Here is a 21,156-nt window from a genome sequence, read left to right as displayed (position 1 = left end):
TGGAGATACAAAGAAAAGGCAAAAGCCAGTCTTTTCCCTCAAGGAGCTTTTAGGTTGACGGGACAGAAAACAGGAGTTCCTCCAGACCTGGGACTTACTTTTTTAATTGTATCTCTAAATTTGCATTTAGTAGGTATTTAATAAATATTTTATTCCTCCACTCAAATATATGCAAACAAAAAAAAAAGAAGGATGAAGTAGGGGTAAAATTTGAGGGAAGGCATTAATATTTTGTTATGAGTGGCAAAGTCATAACAAGAAGATGGGACTTTATTTTTTTTATAAATGTTAAAATTTTAATAATAGTCATTAATAAGTGACATGCAGTACTCCATTATTTATTTATTTGTTTTTTAGTTTAAATTAATTTTAGTCAATTTAGAGCATTATTCCTTGGTTACAAGACTCAGACTATTTCCCTCCTTCCCCATCTCCTACCCTTCTCGCTGGAACCTATTTCCATGTTGTTGGTGTTTGAATTAGGATGTTCATTTAGAGTCTATATCCCCAATCATATCCCTTCGACCCATGTATTCAATGAGTTGTTTTTAGGAGATGGGGAGTTGTTTTTAGAAGATGGGACGTTAGCAGAGCCTTGAGGGGAAACTTAGGCATAGAGTGCAGCCTACAAAAACAATCCAAGTCAGGAGTTTGAGTGTTACTGAATTGCAACGGACATGGAGAGTAAGGAGTATTAAAGGTTTTAAATGACAAAGGATTTTAGACTTGATCCAAGAGGTAATAGGGAGCTACTTCAGTTTAAGGAATAGGGAAGTGATACGGTCAGACCTGTATATTAGTAAATCAATCTGCCAGCTGAGTGAAAGATAGGCAGGGAGACCAAAGAGCAGGTTATTAAAATAGTTCAGGCATGAGGTGATAAAGGTCTAGAGGAGTTAAGGGGAATATATAAGTGAGGTTATGGAGGTAGAAATGACAATACTTAACTAATGACTGGATTGGAGGAATGAGAATAAGGAATGGAGGAGGACCTTAAAACCTAGGGTGTAAGTCTAGGTGACTGAAAGGATGTTACTGTCTTTGAGGGTAATAGAGACAGGCAGGCCTGGCAGGGGAAAAGATAATGAATTCCATTTTAGTCATATTGAATTTAAGGTACCTATAAGGGTTTAACCAGTTCAAGATGTATATAGATAGTTAAAACTGCAGGTCAGCAGAGAGGTTAAGGCTAGACAGGTAGATTTGAGGATCACTTTCATAGAGATGATAATTAAAATCATGGGAGCTAATGAGATCAAGTGAAGGAGTAGCTAAGCAAAGACTATGAAACTGCTGAATAGAAATGAAGTTTCAGAGAGGGTAGAGGAACATTTCCTGTCAGGAACATCAGTGGTGATGGATGTCAAGCACAGGCTACGGTAAAAGAAGAAGGGAATAAGAATTTATATACTGCCTACTATGTACAAGGGACTGTTCTAAGCACTTTTAACAAATATCTCACTTCTTGCTCACAAGACCCCTAGGTATTATTCATCCCTATTTACATAAGGAAATTGAGGCAAACATATTAAATGACTTGCCCCAGGGTCAAATTTTAACGGAAATACTTCTGACTCCAGCCCCAACACCCTAACCATTATGCAACCAGCCACTTTGGCAATAAAGACAAAAATAAATAAATTAGACAATTAGACAAAATTTTTCCCTATCTCTAGGAAATAGTTATTGGATAACAAGGTAAGGATTATTTATAAAGTTTATACATGAAGTATAGTGTTGGGAGACATTATTACACCTGCAGTTTAAGGTTTTTGATATTAAAAAGAGGAAGCAGTACTATCTCTTTATATGCAATTAACCTAAATTAATTATGACTTTATCTTGGTATTATATGTGATACTGGTCTAGGCTTAGTTTCAGTCATACTATTTTCTTTGTACAAAACCTTTTTAAGTTTAATGAAATCAAAATTACCCATTTCATTTTTTACAATGTTCTCTATGTCATTTTGGGTCACAAATTCTTTCCATATCCAGAAGTCTGACAGGTAAACTTTCTATGTTCCCCTAATTTTTTTATAGTGTCATCCTTTATTTCTTAGATCAAACATCCATTTTGACTTTAACTTGGTGTATGGTATATGATATTAGTCTATGCCTAGCTTTTGCCATACTATTTTTCAGTTTTCTCAGCAATTTTTGTCAAGTAATGGGTTCTTCCCCTAAAAGTTTGCACCTTGCATTTACAGAACACTAAGGTGCTATGGACAGTAACTATTGTATGTTGATTATCTAAATCTATTCCATTGATACACTACTCTGTTTCTTAGCCATTTACCAATTGATGATTACTGCTTTATGGTATAGTTTGAGATCTGTTTTGGATAGGCCTCTTCCTATGTTTTTCATTGATTCCCTTAATATTTTTAGCCTCTTGCTCTTCCAGATAAATTTTGTTAATATTTTTTTCTAGCTCTAAGAAATAGTTTTTGGGTAATTTTATTAATATGGCACTGAAGAGATATATTAATTTAGATAGGACTGGCATTTTTATTATATTGGTTTGGCCTATTCATTAACAATAAACATTTTCCCAACTGTTTAGGTCTGACTTTATTTGTGTGAAGAGTACTTTGTAATTGAATTCATATAATTGTTGTTGTTTTTTTCTAATAGGTATATTTTCAGGTATTTTATATTGTTTAGAGTTATTTTGAAATGAATTTCCTATTCCACTTCTTGCTGTTGGACTTCATTGTGGTAAACAGAAATGCTGATGATTTACATGGATTTATTATGAATCCTACAATTTTGCTGAAGTCATTAATTATTTCTATTAGTTTTTTGGTTAATTTTTTGGGATTCTCTAGATATGCCATCATATCATCTGCAAAGAGTGATAACTTTATTTCCTCATTGCTTATTCTAATTCCTTGAATTTCTTTTTTCTTTTTTTTTGGCCCTTATTGCTATAGTTAGTACTTCTGGTATATTAAATAGTAGTGATGATAATGGGAACCTTTGCTTCATCTCTGATATTAATGGGAAGGATTTTAGTTTATCCCTAATTACATATAAAGCTTGTTGTTCATTTATAGATACCATTAATCACTTTAAGTAAAACTATTCCAATGTTTTCTAATATTTTTAACAAGGATTTAGTGTTGTATTTTGTCAAAAAAATTTTCTGCATCTACTGAAAAAAATCTGTTGATTTTGTTACTGATAGTGTCATCCTAGGTCTGGGATCAAAAGGTCAATTGAGCAGATTATTCTATGCAGGTGCTTTCTAACTAAGCCTCTACTACTGAGGTTCTACTATTGTAAAGATCAGGTATCTTGAACACAGAAGTCACTCGAAAGTCATCAAATTCTAAAATTAAGCTACTTGAGTCAAGTATATACAAATATACTACAAAGCCAGAAGGAATCAAATTAATGCTTACGACTACAAAAATAAAACCCAATAGTTATGTGATAATTTAAATAAAACTATACTGGGGAGGGAGGGAAGTGGGATGAGTGGAATGGGAGACTGAGGCAGGGGGATAGAATTATCTCTGCAGAAATATTATCCATGAATTCAGTTCTCTATAGGTCTGGGGAAGATATATATATATAGAATGACAAGTCAGTCACATATGTCATGTAGGCATGGCAGAGGGGATTCATTTCTTCTAATGAATTGCAAGGTTATCCATATTTTAAGATAGTAGATGACATTATCAGAAATGTATGCATGTTAAGGACACACACATTTTACTATATAATTATTTGCATAACAAATTGATCCCAGTCTCCTAGGATGACACTTGGCAATAATAGAATCTACAAAGTTTGGATGCACCAAATGGATATTAAAAATAGTTTCTTAAAATTAAAATTTTTCTTTTTAGAAGTTTCAATGTTCAAATATAAAAGAGCATTTATAATTCAACTGAGCACAAAAACATGCAAAATTTAAAAAACTTAGACATTACAAATGAAAATAGGTTATAGACGACTTTGTGGTGTTATTTCAAGTGAATATGTGTTTCCTTGTTCAGCTGAATTAAGCAAAGAAATGATCATTGTCAAAGAGTGGTCCCATAGTAAAAACAACATAAAAATTTTTAAAGGCTTCAAAGCATAATTATTGTAAAATGCTCCCATTCCCCACCCCCTCCTATTTAATGAATACTTTGGGCTATCAGCAATGTAAAGGAGTCTCTGGAACTAGTTTCTTTTCTTTTTTCTTCATTTTTTTGGGAATACCTTATTTTTTATATTTTAAATAACTGTTCTAAATTGCATGTAAAATAATTTTTAATATTAGTTTGGGAAAATTTTGAGAGTTCCAAATCTCTCCATCTTTCCCTTGGCTTCTTCCTCCCCGAGACAGCAATCAATTTAAGACAGGCTATATATATGGCAAAACATATTTCTATATTAGTCATGTTGTTAAAGAAAACAACCCCCCCCCAAAAAAAAAGAAAGAAAGAAAAGAAAAAATATAGTGAAGAACAGTAGGCTAAGATCTGAATTCAAAATCCATTAATTTTTCCTCTGGAAGGTAGATGGCATTTGTCACCATGAGTCTTTGGAATTGTCTTATATCATTGTTAAGAATAATGAAGTCATTCACAGTTGACCATCACATAATATTGCTGTTACTAAATATAATGTTCTCCTGGTTCTGTTCACTTCACTATGCAGTTACAGAAGTCTTTCCAGGTTTTTCTGAAACATCCTGCTTGTCATTACTTATAGCACAATAATATTCCATTATCATCATATGCCACAACTTGTTTAGCCTTCCCTAATTAATGGACATCTCAATTTCCAATTCTTTGCCATGACAAAATGAGCCATTATAAACATTTTTGTACATGAGTGCTTTTTCCTTGTTTTTTCTAAAAATATCCTTAGTATACAGATGTAGTAATGAGTGGTATTGCTGTATCAATACACAGATCTATAGCCCTTTGGGCATAGTTCCAAATTGCTCTCCACAATGGTTAGATCAGGTCACAATTCTGTCAACAACACATTATCATTGCAATTTTCCAAACCACCCCCAACATTTATCATTTTCCTTTCCTGGCATATTAGCTAATATGATAAATATTAGGTGGTACCTCAAGGTTTTACTTTAGGGTACAATTCTCTGCGAGACTGATTTAGTGAAATTTTTCATGACCATCACTTTTTATTTCATTCTCTGAAGTACCTGTTCATATCTCTCTTATTTGATTATTCATTCCCTTATCCATATATCTGACAGGTAAGATGTTTCATTCTCCTCTAATATGCCTATGTCTAAATTATGTGCCATTTTGACCTTATTTTAGCATATGGTATACGATGTTGGTATTTATCTAGTTTTTAGCAAACTGCCTTCCGGTTTTCCCAGCAGTTTTTGTCAAGTGGTGAGTTCTTATACCCAATGCGGGGATTTTTTTTTTAAACTCTTACCTTCCATCTTAGAATCAATATTATGGAGTGGTTCCAAGGAAGAAGAGTGGTAAGGGCTAGGCAATGGGGGTTAAGTGACTTGCCCAGCATCAGATAGCTAGGAGGTGTCTGAGGCCAGATTTGAATCTAGGACCTAACTGTAGGCCTAACTCTCAATCCACAGAGTCACCCAGCTGCCCATTAAAGCTGGGATATTTGCATTTATTAAACATGAGATTATGATGGTCGTTTACTACTGTGTATTATGCACTTAATATAGTCTACTAATCTACCACTTATTTCTTGGGCAGTAACAGACTGTTTTAATGATTACTACATTATAATACAGTTTGAGATCTGATATGGCTAGGCTACTTTCTTTCAAATACTTTATTTCACTTGATATTTTGACCTTTTTTCTCAGATCAATTATTATTATGTTTTAGTGTTCTAGAAAATAGTTTTTTTGGTAGTTTGATTTGGTATGAATTGAATAACTTAATTAGGTAGAAATGTGGGGAAATTGGGAAATACTGTTGGTGGAACTGTAAACTGAAATAACTATTCTGGAGAACAATATGGAACCAGGTTTAGAGGGTCACAAAACTATACATACTCTTTTGACTCAGGAATACCACTACTGGATCTATGTCCTAAAAAGATCAGAAATCTACCTGTACCAAAATATTTATAGCAGTTCTTTTTGTAGTGGCAAAGAACTGGAAACTGAGAGATAGTCTATCACTTGGGGGATGGATGAACCACTTATCATACATATATGGTTAAAATACAAAGGATGAATTCACTACCAATTAAGACTCAATAAATTATTAGGAGCTATTTTGCCCAGTTATATGCCAAAAAATCTGACAGGCTAAGTACAGGGATAAATATGTTCAAAAATACAAATTGTTCAGATAAACAAAAAATGAAATAGAATAATTAAATACCCCTATCTTGGGAATACAGGAATGCAAGGCTGGTTCAGTTTTAGGAAAACTATCAACATAACTGACTATGTCAATAACAAAATCAACAGAAACCATATGATTATTATCTCAGTAGTTGCAGAAAAAGCTTTTGACAAAATGCAACACCCATTCTTTAATAAAACACTAGAAAGCATAGGAATAAACAGAGCTTTCCTTAAATGATAAGTAGTATCTGTCTAAAAACTTCAGGAAGGATTTTCTGTAATTGGTATAAGCTAGAAGCCCTCTCATTAAGATATGAGTTAAAACAAGGATGCACATTATCAGCACTATTATTCATTTTAATAGAAATTCTAGCTATAAGAGATGAAAAGAAATGGAAGGGATTAGATGAGGCACTGAGGAAACTCAACTCTCACTTTTTGGAGATGATTATAATGGTATACTTTGAGAATCTTAGAGATTTAATTTGCATTTCTTTAATTATTAGTGATTTGGAACATTTTCCCACATTTATCAACAGTTTGGATTTCTTCCCTGGAGTATAATTTATTCATATCCTTTGGACATTCATCTATTGGGGAAGAGTTCTTAATCACATATATTTGAATTAGTTCCTTATTAATCTCAGAGGAGACCCTTATCAGAGAAATTTGATGCACAGATTCCCCCCCACCCCCCCACCCCCAGTTAATGAGTTAATAAGGGCAATGAGGTAGTACAATGGATAGAGAGGTAGGCTTAGCAACAGAAGGTTCAAATCTGGCATCAGACACTTCCTAGCTGTGAGACCCATGGCAGTCATTTAACTCAGTTTAATTGCCTAGCCTTTACCACTCTTCTGTCTTAGAATGAATGGTAAATATTGATTCCAAGACAGAAGGTATTGGTTAAAAAAAAATTCTATGTACAACAGTTTTCACTATGCAAGAAATTTTGAAATTTCAAAAACAAAATTATCTATTTCATTTTCTGTGATCTTCTGTTTCTTTTCTGTTTAGGAACTACATAATTTCACAGCTGTGAAAAGTTTCCTTTTCCACTCCCCTCTAATTTGTTTATAAGAGGACCAAGTTTTATATCTAGGACATATACCCTTTTGGAGCTTAACTTGATATATGTTGTAAGATGTTGGTCTAAATCTACTTTTTTTCTTGCAGCTCTCCCTGTAGTTTTGTCAAACAATGAGGTCTTACTATTGTGCGAAGGAAATTTACCCTAGCCCCTTTCTGGAGTCACACAGGTGACATCATCTCCTGTCCACTATTGTATACCTGGCATGAGCCTAAATGTGACTGGGAGACGAGGATTGTGTGAAGGGAATCACTGATTGGATTGGGTTACAAGGATAGAATGGCAACCAGAAAAAGGCAGCAATAGTATCAAAAGATCATGAGACCGGGGGTGGGGAGGGGAAGCAGATGTCCCCTGCACTGATTCCTAGACTGCCCCTCAGATGGCCCAGGCAAAATAGAAAGCCACAGTTGGCTCCTAAGATGTGATGTGTGACAGTTAGTGGGTGGAGAAAAGGTTTGATAAACTGAGGCAAAAGAGGATTTTACTCTTCTCCACTCTTCTCTTCCATGTTTGTTGCTGGCTGGACTTCTCTGTGAGCCTGGATAAGGAGCCTTAATGACAGCCACAGAACAGCAAGCTAAATGGAGCTAAATGGAGCTGCAAGGAAAGTATACACCTCTCCTTTTTTTTCCACCATTCCCCCCTACTCCTATTGATTAGTGAAATCATTAATTTATAGCTAGTCTCATAATTTTCACTCTTACATCTGGTGTATGTCTTTGGGTTCAATTAACATGACATACTATGTTCATGTTCAAAAAACTTCCTAAACCTTATGTACCTAATGTTCCTTATTAAGACCTTATGTTCCACTGATCAGCTTTTCTATTTTTTAATCAATACTAAATAGTTATATTATTTCTCTTTGTAGTAGTTTGAAATCTGGTACTGCCAGGCCCCCTTTTAAAAAAATTTCTTTCATCATTTCCCTTGAGATTCTTGACCATTTGTTCCTCCAGATGAATTCAGGTTTTTTTCCCCTTATGTTATAATTTAAAGTCTCTGAAGATCATATCTTAATTTATAATAATTTATTAAATAACAAAAAGTGGGTCAGAGAGTGAGAAGGCTCCAGTCACATGTGGCTGGCAGATCCCTTAGCGGAAAGGGGCACCAAGAACAGGATCATGGTAAAGAATTGGGGTACAACTGTGCAGGACTACAAAAAACAAGGATAACTATCTTTCCGAGAGAGGAGATTACCATGGGGAGGAAGTGAAGCCTCTTAAGAATAAAGTTCACAGTTTGGATGTTAGTACTCTATGAAAAGGCACTAGTCCCACTGTCCCAGTTTAGCTTATGGGTGGGAGTATCAAGAATCAAAGTAATATTTGCGTTCTAATGCTAAGGACCTCAGTGGACTGGACTGCTTGAATAGCTGCTTAAAATGATAATTAATTTTTTAATAATACTTACTAATTTTTAAATGATGCCTTTCTAACTATGTGCTGAGATGCAATTTATACATGTCTTTACGGGGAGTGGGGATATGTGTCTTAACAGTTATTGGCAAGAACGAGAAATTGTACCATTTCTGGAATAAATGGCTCCATGTAGAGAAAACTATAGAGTTAGGGCTGGGGAATGTAAAACAAATACCTCAAATAAACCAGTATCTAAGTGGTTCTTATTAAGCACAGTGGCTTAACTACTTGGGGGGAAAAGGGTTCCCAACTGAGTTTGGGCTTTGGTTATAACATATCAGTGATGGTTTGTCTGACACGATTATACATTATACATGATTCTTGGCAACTGCTACTTATTTGGACACATAATTTCTTTATCTGCACTTCATTCCCTACATAAAAGTTACTTCTAAATAAAAAGGATGTCTTCCTCTATTATATGTTTCCCATTTGTGTAAAGGACTTATTTCACCTACCAATTTAGAGCAAGTATAATGAACAACTGCTCTGCCTAACCCCTCCCCACTCCATTTGGTCTTTGGTTTGGGTAAGAAAAGAAGTGTTTCTTGAACTCTGTAGGTATCTTAATTTTCAAATACAAAAGATAAAGAAAAATTAAAAGAATCTTACCATTGTAAGCTTGCTGTAGGTGACTAGGCAAAGGTGAGTGAGAAAGTGATGTTGTATGCTGAGCTCCTGGCTGTAAACCTTTCAGCATATCTAAGGAAAAAAAAAATGAAATGCTGATAGTCTATCCAGGCCTAACCTTTAAGAAATTTTTGCTCAAATGGAAAAACTTAAAATGAATTCCTGAATTTATGCAGAACATGGAAAAGATCAAGCATTAAAACCTTATTGAATATCATGAGGTATCTAGCACCATATTAGGCAATTAAAGATTTCAGAATTTAGGCTAACTATGATCCATGTTTTCAAGGAGTTTCCAAAAATGCCAGAAATTAGGCTGTCTAAATCATACCATGACTGTGATATTAATAAACTGAAAATTGAGAAAAAGTTTTATGAAATTTGTTAAGGAAAACACGAGTTCATTAGACTTGTGTTACTGTATGTACTTAAATATGTTTTCTTTTAAAACATTTCATAACTGTCACTAATTGGATTTAATTATTTGTATTAGTGGGGTTTAGCTGTTCTCCCAAATCATATAGAAAAATAACTGAATAATCCAAACTTACTCTGAGTTAGGCTATGGTGGAAAGCGGCTGAGGTAGATCCCGAGGTGGTTGTCACTCCTGCTGTGTCGGTTCCAAAGCTAAGTAGCTCCAAAGGAAACTGAAAGGGCATGGTGACAGGAACCAGGCCCCCTAGCATCCCAAAAGGAGCCACATTTTGATTTGTTACAGACAGTGGTGATGTCATGAGAGTGAGAGGCGAGGCATTAGCCAATAAGGATGCACCTGCTGTGGACTGTGCAGAAACCATATATCAAAAAAAGCTTTTAAATGCTTAGGTGACATATTTAATATCCTGACAGAACCAAAATTGCAAGTCTAACTTTTTTCTAGCAGTAGTAATAAACACACAAATAACTTTGTAACAAGAGCTGAAATAGTTGGCACCTTCCTTAGGGTTGCCAAATGCAGAAAATTAGTACAATTTCTTTGTAACTTTGGAAAATTACAAATTAAAATTTCCATAATTTATATTTGCTGGAGGTAAGAGATTTTGCTCTTCACTTTAAAAATTAAATAGCTATAATAAAAACCTTTATAAGGGCTTATGTATTTAAATATATATCATAACTGTTAACACCAATAATTAAATATATGCAAACTCAATAGCAGAACATTAAAGAACTATGGGAGACAAGAACCATGCATGCATGGTGTGTTTCAAATAAAAGTAATATTATTCATGCTTCTCTCTCACACTGAAGCCAACCAGAAAGTAGCTTACCATATATGACTATAAAATATAGACAGTAAAGTAATGGATTTGTAACTTGTTAAATAATCATACCCAAAGAGTAATGATTAATGGACCAAGGTCAACCTGGAGGGAGCTGGCTGGAGTGAGCTGGCCACAGGGTTCTGTCCTCAGCCCTGTTCTGTTCAACACTCAGGGATGTTGTAGAGGTGATTCCTGCATTGGGTGGGAAGTTGGAGTGGATGACCCACAAGGTCCCTTCCAACTCTGGGATTCTAATATTTTCATGTGAGAACTACAGAATCAGTCTCATTATTTTACATTACTCTTATGATTCACATATTTAGGGGTCTATTATATCCCCTGAGATCCCCATCCTTAGGAATATACCATCCAAATCAAGTTTAAACACCATGTTGTATTAAAAGACTCAGGTGATATGAAGGAGATGTATTTCAGGGGAAAAATGTCCTTTCAGCTCTAGCTTCCACTTGAAGGCCTCTGCATGTGACAGTGGCAAAAGAAACATTTCTCTGCTTTTCTCAATCCCATAGCCTCCAAGTAAGCCTGTTATGCTTTTATTGTGACAAATCCCTCATGGCTTTGGTAGAATCATCCATTGAAGAAAAAAAAAGTAGTCTTATATCCTATTTTTTACATGATATCCATATTCTCCCAACGTGGAGATCAGGCCTCCCTGGGTCCCCAAAGCTAAGAGTGTCAACTGCAAGAACAATTAAAAATGCTCTCCTTCACTACCTTATTTTAGACAGAGAATATCAGAATTTCAACAGAGCTTTTGAGGTTAGGAAGGAGGCTAATACATAGATGAATCATACTTCTCTCACTATCTTCATTTTTAAGTTCAATTGCATTCCTAGAGCAAGTCCTTTACTCAGATGCAAAATGTGGAAACCACATTGTCCTATTGGGTTCTTACCATTCCCACCTCCCTCTCCCTCTGTATTCTGACATTGAGCTGCAAGAGTGCCAAGATCAAGGGAAAAGTACAGCTTAAGCCTAACAATTTCTTTAGGAAAAGAAATTTTTGGGATCCCCTCCCTGCCCTCTCCAAAACTCCTCTACTTTTCTCCAGTATTGGTGACATAAAAAGGAGGCAAGGACAGTTGATGGACTTTGCAGTAAGATTCCACATTCTAACTGGGGAAGCAGTTCAAAAGAGGATCTGCTCTCCTTATCTTGTAGGACTGACAGCAAAACACAAGTGCTTACCAACTTATGTGCCAAAAGAGAAGCCTTGCATGATTACAGGAAACACCTGGATTTTAGCAATCCATATGTGGGTTGAAGGAAGAGGGAAGAAGAAAAAGCAGTTTCTGAATGGACCAATAAAGGACCTCTCTGATTTTCCTGCCTTTGCGCTTTCCCCATTCCAATCTATCCTATAAACAATTTTTCAAGAATCATATTGCTCACTTAGAGTAGCTCCCTAACATCTTAGCCTATAAAATCCAAGCTTGTTATATTCTTGCTTTCAAGCAATGATGAAGACTTCAATGTCACCCCATATTCTTCTACATAGACTATCGAGGCTGAAGCATTCAGTTTGTTTTATACTATATTTAATGTGCATTGAATGATATATTTTCTAAAGTGTTTTCTTTAGTTGTTTCATATATGTATTCCCTCCTTATTTAGCTTCTAATTGCCTTCAAGGACAGTTGAAATATATCATTCTTTTTTATATAACCTCCATAGTATCTACTATGAAAAAAGTTGGCAAATAACATCTTTAACAAGGTAAGACAAACTCTAATGGTTCTATTACTGCCTTGAGCTTTGTATAGAGGAAAGTTAGTGATAGAAATAAAGGAGATGATATAGGAGGAATCGAGTGTTTTCTGTTAAGGTAGAAGAAGAGGCTGAGCTAAAACATATGGATGTTTTTGCTCTATATACTTTTCAAATACTTTTTTTAGCCTTCAGATTTTCTCAGTCTGTAAAATTTCTTACTGACCCAGGCATATTAAATAGTCCTCAGACCACTCCCATCGGCTTAATTATGTGCCTTCAAACAAAAAGTGACTATCTCTGGTTACTCCTACCACATCTCTAGTATTCATACCATTCTTAGTAATCATGGTCAGTTCAACCTCCTCAGAAACTGGATAAAGACTTGCTCTTTTCACTTTTAAAAACACATGCACCACATCCTGCACCATACACATTCAAAGTACCTAAACAGTTGAAAGTAATGTGGTAGAGGATAATCTAATGCAGAAATCCTATCTACAAGAGCCCATCAGACAGTCATCTAACCTGAATAAACACTTCTTGAACGAGACAATTTGTTCTACTTTTACATAGATTTACAAAAATTATTCTTTCTTATACTGAGAGCAAGGATCTCATTTCCTAAAACTTCCATTCATTTAAATTACTTCTACTCTCTGGAATAACAATACAAAACAAGATACTATTAAGAGTTATAACATCTCCTCCAAGTCTTCTCTTCTTCAGCCTAAGCAACTCCACTGCCTTGAATAATACATCATATGAGGCTCTTGCAAGATTCCTCATCATTGTCTTCCTGCAGATACTACCTGGGTGGACACAGTTCTTCAGGTCTGATCTGGTTAACACAAGAGTACAGAGTAATGATTAGTGTCCTTGGCTTGAACTCTTTAACGTAGACTATACAACTGCACCCACAGATTAATTTTTAGGCAGTTGTCAGACTGTAGGTTCATATTAACAAACAGTGCAGGATTGGGGTAAGTCCTGACAGACTACCATTTACATATCACTTCTAGGCTTGTCATTCTCTCACAGGACTCACATCAAGGCATCGGTACTTGTCAAATCAGCTCTCTGACATATAATTAGCTGCCGTCTTTGGATAAAATTCTATGACAACTTCTTGGAGAGGGAGAAGTCTATGTCTATCAAATATCACCATATATTTAAAAAGCTGGCATTGTAAAAACATAGTAAAGGTATTTATGGATGGCCTTCCTCTGGGTTAAACTTGAACATAGGCTGGAAACTAGTAAAATATGTGCAGCTGTTAACATAACCCAGTGGTATGAACAAAGAGAAGTGCCATAATTCACAAGGCTTAGGTCTTGTCAGTCAACTTATAAATAATTTGGGAGCTAAGGGAAGAAACCTCGTAGGAAATAGCTGAAATCAGAGGATAGTAATCACTTTGATGATTGGAAAAAAAGAGATTTAGTTTTACAGTTCAAAAAGGCAACTTGCTTCCTAGTGATAGCATAAATGTAATTTGGAAAGTACTAGGTAATCTCATGGTGGATAAATAAATTGGTCCCAGTTCATGAAGCAAGAGTCAGAACAGGCCTGTTTGGGATTAGGGAAAAGAATTAGAATCTCAAATGGAATGAGAACTGAGCTCTGCCTAAAGATTATGCCAATCCAAAAAAGTGAGGTTGGATTTCATATAAATATGAATTTGAATTTAAAAGATTAAGAGCCTTTTCTGCTTGGTAAAGTCTTCTTTTTTTCATACTACTACTTGTCCATTTATTTAACCTAGGTTTCATATCAAAGTATCTTTGAAAAACATTATTTGATTATGTGTGACTTATGAATAGTTCTAATGTATTAAGATATGCTCTTGATGGCAAAAAAATGGTGATAGCCTAATTTGTCAGTTCCACAGGGAGTCTTGGGAGAACAAGTATCATTTATGGGTACTGGTATTTCCTCTCTGTTCCAGACCATGAATGCCATCACTCTTTTTTTTTTTTAAAAACCCTTCCCTTCCCTCTTGGAGTCAATACTGTGTATTGGCTCCAAGGCAGAAGGGTGGTAAAGGCTAGGCAATGGGGGTCAAGCGACTTGCCAAAGGTAACACAGCTAGGAAGTGTCTGAGGCCAGATTTGAACCTAGGACCTCCCGTCTCTAGGCCTGACTCTCAATCCACTGAGCTACCCAGCTGCCCCCTTGCCATCACTCTTTCAAAGAAGGAAGTCAACTGGAAGGGAGAAAAGGATGTAGCTGCTAGAGGAGAAATGAGTGACTCTTCTGCTACCATAAAGGCTGTGTAATTATTGACTACTTTTCATTTGAGGTGCTCACTGAACTTGCAACACAGAAGGCCAATAGAACATCACGATTATAAGCTATTATAATCACCAGTATATATCTCTAAGTAGTTCCAGAGTAGGATTTTATCTAGTGGATTAATCCACAATGAATCAAATACAGAATAGATGTCAGTGAAATGATCTTGCTTACTCTGAAAACTAGGGCTGAGAGGATGGGAGTGTAGTGTAGTAAAAAATACAACCTGAACCTGAAAGATCTCTAAAGTATAACAAGACAAGGCATGTCATGGCAATGAGTCTGGCATGTTAAGACATCTTTCTAGACCCACTCAGTGTGAGGGTTTCAAGTGAAAAGTATGATTATTAAAAAAATGTTAATATTGCTTTAGAATTTTATTACTGGAGGCTTCAGCTTTCTTTCATAATCATTACGAAAAATAAAAGTTCTATAATTTTTATTTTCTTTTTTGGAATGTCAAAAAAAAATTATGTGAGAAAAATATGAGTATCATTTTTTTAAGGTACTAAAAGGTTTAAAAATTTCCCCCCCTGATCTTTAGCTGGCAATTGGATAAGCCCAATACATAAAAAAATAGAATTGAAATCTCTCATTAATATAAAGTTGTAGTTATAAATGCATTTTATAGATCCAGCATAGATGAATTTGTAATACTTTATCCAAAGGATTTAGGGAAAGTGATGATAAATGAATCTTTCACATTATCAAATAAATGTAGATTACGTACTTACCTGTACACTGGCTGTTACAACTGAAGACCCTGAGGCAGTGGATGGTCTATGTGGAGCAGACAACTGTTTAGTAGCACCCTGTGTTCCACTTCCGGTCCCCCCAGAGAGACTAGTCCTATTAGCTCCGCTCGAATTAAGATTGCCACCTCTGTTGGCAGGTACATTCATTACAATTCCACTCAAGCTATTCTTTCCAACAGTTCCAGTGGATGCTGGGTTAGTTAATTTTGAAGAGGCCTGAAGATTTTTTGCAGACTGAAGGCCTGACGTGCGACTAGAGGGCAGTAAATTCAAGGTAGGAGACTGTCTGCTGATATTTACTCCACTGGGCTGTTTATGGATTGGATTGTTACTGGTAGAGTGGCTACTCTGGGCTACTAGTGCACTTGAATTGGAAGAACTGGGGGATACGGTAGGTTTGGAACTTGGATTTGATTTAGATATGATAAGTTTAGTTGACATAGAAGGTTTAGTTGATATAGAGGGTTTGGGGGAAGCAGGAGGTTTGGGTGAAGCAGAGGGCTTGGGTGAGGCGGACGGCTTAGGTGAGGCAGAAGGCTTGGGTGAAGCAGAGGGTTTGGGTGATGTTACAGGCTTAGGAGATGCAGCGGGTTTAGGGGATGCAGCAGGTTTAGGGGATGCAGCCATAGAAAAAGGAGACTTGAAACCCTGGGTGGAAACTTGTGACACCATGGCCTTGGCTAAATAGTTACTAGAGGTAGAGGTGCTAGGTGCTGTCCGAGAGACCAGTGGATGGGACCCTTGGGAGCCACTTCCAGATGAGGGGTTAGATAAAGGAAGTCGATATACAAGTGGTTTATCTGAAGTCTTGATGAGTGGGGATGAACAAGAAAGTTGGGGATTACTACTTAATTTGACCACTGGGTTAGTCTGTGATTTACTAATGGTGGCTTGTAATGGGGACACATAGTTTTGTTGGACAGCTGAATGCTGGTGCACCTTTGTCACTTGTGTTACTGAGGAAGATTCTTGGGCCTCTGAAGAAGTCACCAAAACATGAGAGGAGGCAGCAGCTTGGGCTTGGGCAGAGGAAGAAGCATGGGTCTGTGAAGAAGATGCTTGGATTTGGCTTGACCGTTGGAGTCCTTGCTGAAGAAGCCTGGCTGGCAAAGGTTCTAAGGAAACTTTAGGGTTTTGAATTGAAGAACCAGCAATAAGGCCTGAAGAGATACCAGTGTGAGCTAAGTCCTGGGGTTTCTTTGGTACTGGTCCAGTATGGCCAGCAATAAGACTTGATGAATGTGCAGTCTGAGCTGACTCTATTTTTTTTGGAGTAGCCAGTGGAAGCTTGCTCATGATACTTGCTAATTTTTCTTCCCGAAGTCCTGGGCGAGGTCTTGTGGTTGGTATGCCTATTCCAGAGCCAACTGGAGGGCCCTTGGTCCCATTATTGATAACAGCTAATGCCTCAGAAACAGAATCCAGTGAAGGTGGATGGAAAGAAAGGTCTTCATCTAGTGAATCATCAAGGCAAATAGTTTCCTGGGCTGGTGTACTGCTAGAACTGGTTGGGGCAACAGCAGAAGTAATAGAGCTCACTGATGAACCACCAACTGAAGACAATAAAGATGCAGATATTTTCTGGTCCTTTTTGGGACTGCAGTCCTTGGAAAAAAGCCAAAGGGAAAAAAGTTACCATTTGTACATTTCTAAGACATTAAAGAGTCCTGTCAATTAATGTTTTAATGGAAATCTTCATTATTAGAATTGTGATGAAGTTAGAGGATCTAGTATTCTGACTGCTATAATGATCAACCACAAGTACCAATAGACCTGTCACCTTGCTCTGATGACAACACACAATGGTTTTTGTTTAACTTAATCAAGAAGACTACTAGAAAAAAAGGCAATGGGAAGACTACAGCTATAATCCTAGAATCAGGAGTGGATTCATTTGCTTATATTAATTCCCAAATAACTATTCCTTATCTCTTCTTTCTGTTTGTTTATACTTCATTTGAATCTTGCCCTCATCTGAATTCTGCTTCTGCCTAAGATCCCCTTTGCAGCCTGGATCTTGGAGCAATAAAGCCAGGTTACCTATTTGACCTATGCATTTAGGTAATTCCTCTTAGTCCAACCAGAGTCTGGTTTTCTGGATTCACAGTCTACAGCCTGCCCTAACCCCTCCAATTCCAATCTATACTAAATGACACTTTTTTCAACCTCACTTTTTGCTCATGTCACATTATTCAAAGCAACAAAGTTCTAGTTCTTGACATCTTACTTTGTTGCCTAACAGAGAGATGACAAAGATGCCATCAAAAAGGAAGATGATTTATTTTTAAAACCATTTACATTTTGAAAATCACCCTGGATTAAAAGAGAAGAGAGAGTAATAATGAGAAGGCATAGGAACTTGATATTTCTTAAATAACAATTACTTTTTTTGACTAATGATATCTAATCCATCATCAAAAATATTCTTGAAGAATGAAAACAATTATGATAGTTTAAGAACAATCAAGGATTGCATGAACAGAGTTTAGAATAAAAGAGGTTAAGTGTTAAGAATGTTTATCCTATAGACATTTATAGGGAATCTAATACAAAAACACCATAAGAGAAGTAAACATAGATCTTATGATTATGTCAAGAACTCAATTCAATAGCAAACATGTTAAGCAATTATTATGTATAAAACACTGTGCTAAGCTATAAAGAATAGAAAAATGTAAAGTAACAGGATGCCCTCAGGGAGTTTATAGTCTAGAAAAGAAAACGAATGTTTCACAAATAAATATGATATGATGAAGAGAGTTCCAAAGTGGTGTAAGAAAATTTGAGGAGGGAGAGATCACTTTCAGCTAGCAGAATTCAGGAAATGCTTAATGGCATCTAAACTAGACCTTAAAGGAATAGAAGGATTCTAACAAGGTGTGGAGATAGAATACACTATGTCAGCAATTCTCAAACTTTTTTGGTCTTAGGACCCCATTATAATCTTAAAAATTATGGAGAGTCCCCTGAAAAGTTTTTATGTGGGTTATATTTACTAACACTTATTGTATTAGATATTAAATACCGTAGCATTATAAAAATAGCTTTGATCTCAAAGATGCCTTAAACAGGTATCAAAGAGCTCCAGGAGTCCACGGACCAATTTTGAGAACTATTGTAATGTGTGAATACAAGGGGTTAACAAGAAATCAAAATTTAATACTTAAAAAAGAAAAATTAAGAAATTTAATGTATTAAAACTCTATCATTGGATAAGTCCAGGACTTATGGTTAAAAGTTTCAGCAATGCTATGTATCAAATTCTGGAAATATAACATGACTTGAAGTTGAGAAAAATGAAGATAATAAAAGTGATATAGATGCTGAGGCAGCAAAATGTGGCAGTGATAAAAATGATGTGAGTTATAGTGGGAAACCAAGAATAATAAAGGAGTGAGGGAAAATGGACTAACTTCAGGCAAAATATTAGAACTATATCTTTATTGTATATTAATTACTTGAATGAAGCTGAGATCGCATCAATTTAAGAATTTCCTCTAATGATGTAGATCACAGTCTATCCAAGGCTATGTATCCTATACAATTCTGATCCATGTCCTCTCAAAAAGTCAATACAAAAGGTTGTTCCTCAAACATACTGGAGACCTTCCTCAATTTCACCTGATGCCACCAGTGCAGGGTGGGGTGGGGGTGGGGGTGGAGGTGGGGGGTGAGAAATATGGTTGTCCTCGCCATAAGACACCCTTTACTTCCAGTTCTTTGGAGTTCTTCATTGTTTATATATTGCAGTCTCCTCACACCTACTATAAACCTTTTCATTGCCCTCTCCATAATACTAGTCTTTAGTTCTTCAGAAGCAGTGATATTCCAGATCTCTTTGCTAAATAGCAATACCAATAAAATGTCTATCTAAAGGAGGAGCCTTTGCTGTTAAAGGAAACTCGGAGTCAATACAAGTGCTATGTAATTTCCCAAAAGTAATCCAGACTCTTTAGTTGTCAGCTCAGTCCACTATCCACTTGTACTATCTGTCCTACACATACCTACTGTCGGACAAGATCTATGGTGTTTATTGAAATGATATGATATTTATTGAAATCTGAGCAAAAGGAACAACTAGACAAGCCAAACTCCTTTAAGTGATTACAATCTTTTCTAGGAGGATATGCAATGTTCTGGAACTTAATGCAATAAGCACAATGTTATCCAGGAGGATAGCTGACATAAGGAGCTCATCATCCACAAAGAAGCCTCGAACCGGATTAGCCTTTTTCCTTCACAGTGGCAAATACTCTTGGCCAAATCTATTTGTCCCTGTTTTCTGATTGTCCTGATGCTTATCATAAGAAGGTTACGATATGGGATTATTTTGTTGTTAATGGCTTCTAAAGAGGGACAGCTAGGTGGTATGGTGGATAGAGTGCCTGTCTGAAGTCAGGAAGACTGCATCTGAGTTAAAATGTGACCTCAGACACTCACTAAAACTGTGTGACCTGGGGCAAGTTATTTAACCCATCTTGTCTCAGTTCCTCATTTGTAAAATGTAAAAAAAAAAATAAAATAAAATAAAGAAATGGCAGTCAAATTCCAAATGGTATCACAAAAAGCTAAAGCAACCAAATAACAAATTTTCTAAGGATCCTAAATTATCTTTACACATAGATGAAAAATGTCTTGTTTAAAAAAAAAACAAAAACAAAAAAGTTTTTATTGTATTGAGTTTCTGGTTTTGTGGTTTTTTTTTGTTTTTTTTTTGTTTTTGTAACCAACAATAAACACAATAATATCTTATATCTCTGTATCTTTCAGTCAATTGTGTCAACAATGTAGTAAACATTGTTGGAATGTTGCTAACAAAAATCTATATGCTTTACATTAATGTCCTATTGAGGATGTTCTCAATTTGTGCATTGGGGACCCTCAAAGATTTTATAAAGATAGGAGAGTAGGCATATGGATCACTAGTAATTTGTTTTCTGGGTTACTATTTTTTTAGTTATTAATAAGATTTATGATTCTTTCACATTTTGGTATCTTTCTATCACTTGAGATAACTGGTATTTCAGTTCTTCAGTACTCTTACAACTATATCACTTTCACACAGATCTCTTCTTTTTTCTTTTTAATACCATTTCTACCTCTCTGTAAGCATCTTAGGAACTAAATCTAGCAGTTTATCCTTGATGTAAAAAAAAAGTTTGTTGAAATGATTTTTGCAAATCATTTCTACCTTACTTATATCTGCACCTGGTTTCCATTTTCATCCTAGGATGCTGTTAGGATGACTTTACAGAGTTGGACACTTTACCAAAATTGCTTTTGCCATTCATTGTTTCTCTTTGCTTTATGAAACACAATTTATAACCATTCATAATCTATTTTCAGATTTTACAAATGAGTTTATATTCTAAATTGGAAGTACCTTTGGCAGATATCTTTCTTTTTTTTAGCAATTAAGTTACACTGGTTCAAATTCTTAAAATATTATAATCATTATCAGTGTTATTTCTATTGATCACTCTCCATTTAAGCAGTTCATTTAAATAACAGAGGGTTAAATCTTCATTAATTGTAAGCCATATATTTTAAAATAAATGTTTGTTGCTATCTTTAGTCTTTAATATCATATAGTACTCTGATAATTATTCTTGATGAATTAGACCTAAATTAATTGTGGGAATATGGATGTGTGCAT

At 35.6% G+C, this 21,156-nt stretch overlaps 1 protein-coding gene across 5 annotated transcripts in view; it reads right to left on the bottom strand.

Moving 5' to 3' along the window:
• Positions 1–21,156, bottom strand: part of UBN2 (ubinuclein 2) — a 162,660-nt gene that overhangs the window by 11,691 nt on the left and 129,813 nt on the right. For 3 of the 5 annotated variants that reach the window (XM_056799758.1, XM_056799759.1, XM_056799757.1), the window contains 3 exons: positions 15,480–17,105; positions 10,008–10,239; positions 9,439–9,528 (listed from right to left, as the gene is read on the bottom strand). In XM_056799758.1, the coding sequence (XP_056655736.1) occupies positions 9,439–9,528; positions 10,008–10,239; positions 15,480–17,105 (1,948 nt within the window). The other 2 variants (XR_008912323.1, XM_056799760.1) reach the window with 2 other exon arrangements.

The sequence above is a fragment of the Monodelphis domestica genome, chromosome 5 (assembly GCF_027887165.1).
Source record: "Monodelphis domestica isolate mMonDom1 chromosome 5, mMonDom1.pri, whole genome shotgun sequence".
NCBI lineage: Eukaryota > Metazoa > Chordata > Mammalia > Didelphimorphia > Didelphidae > Monodelphis > Monodelphis domestica.
This window is presented reverse-complemented; position numbering and strand designations above follow the sequence as displayed.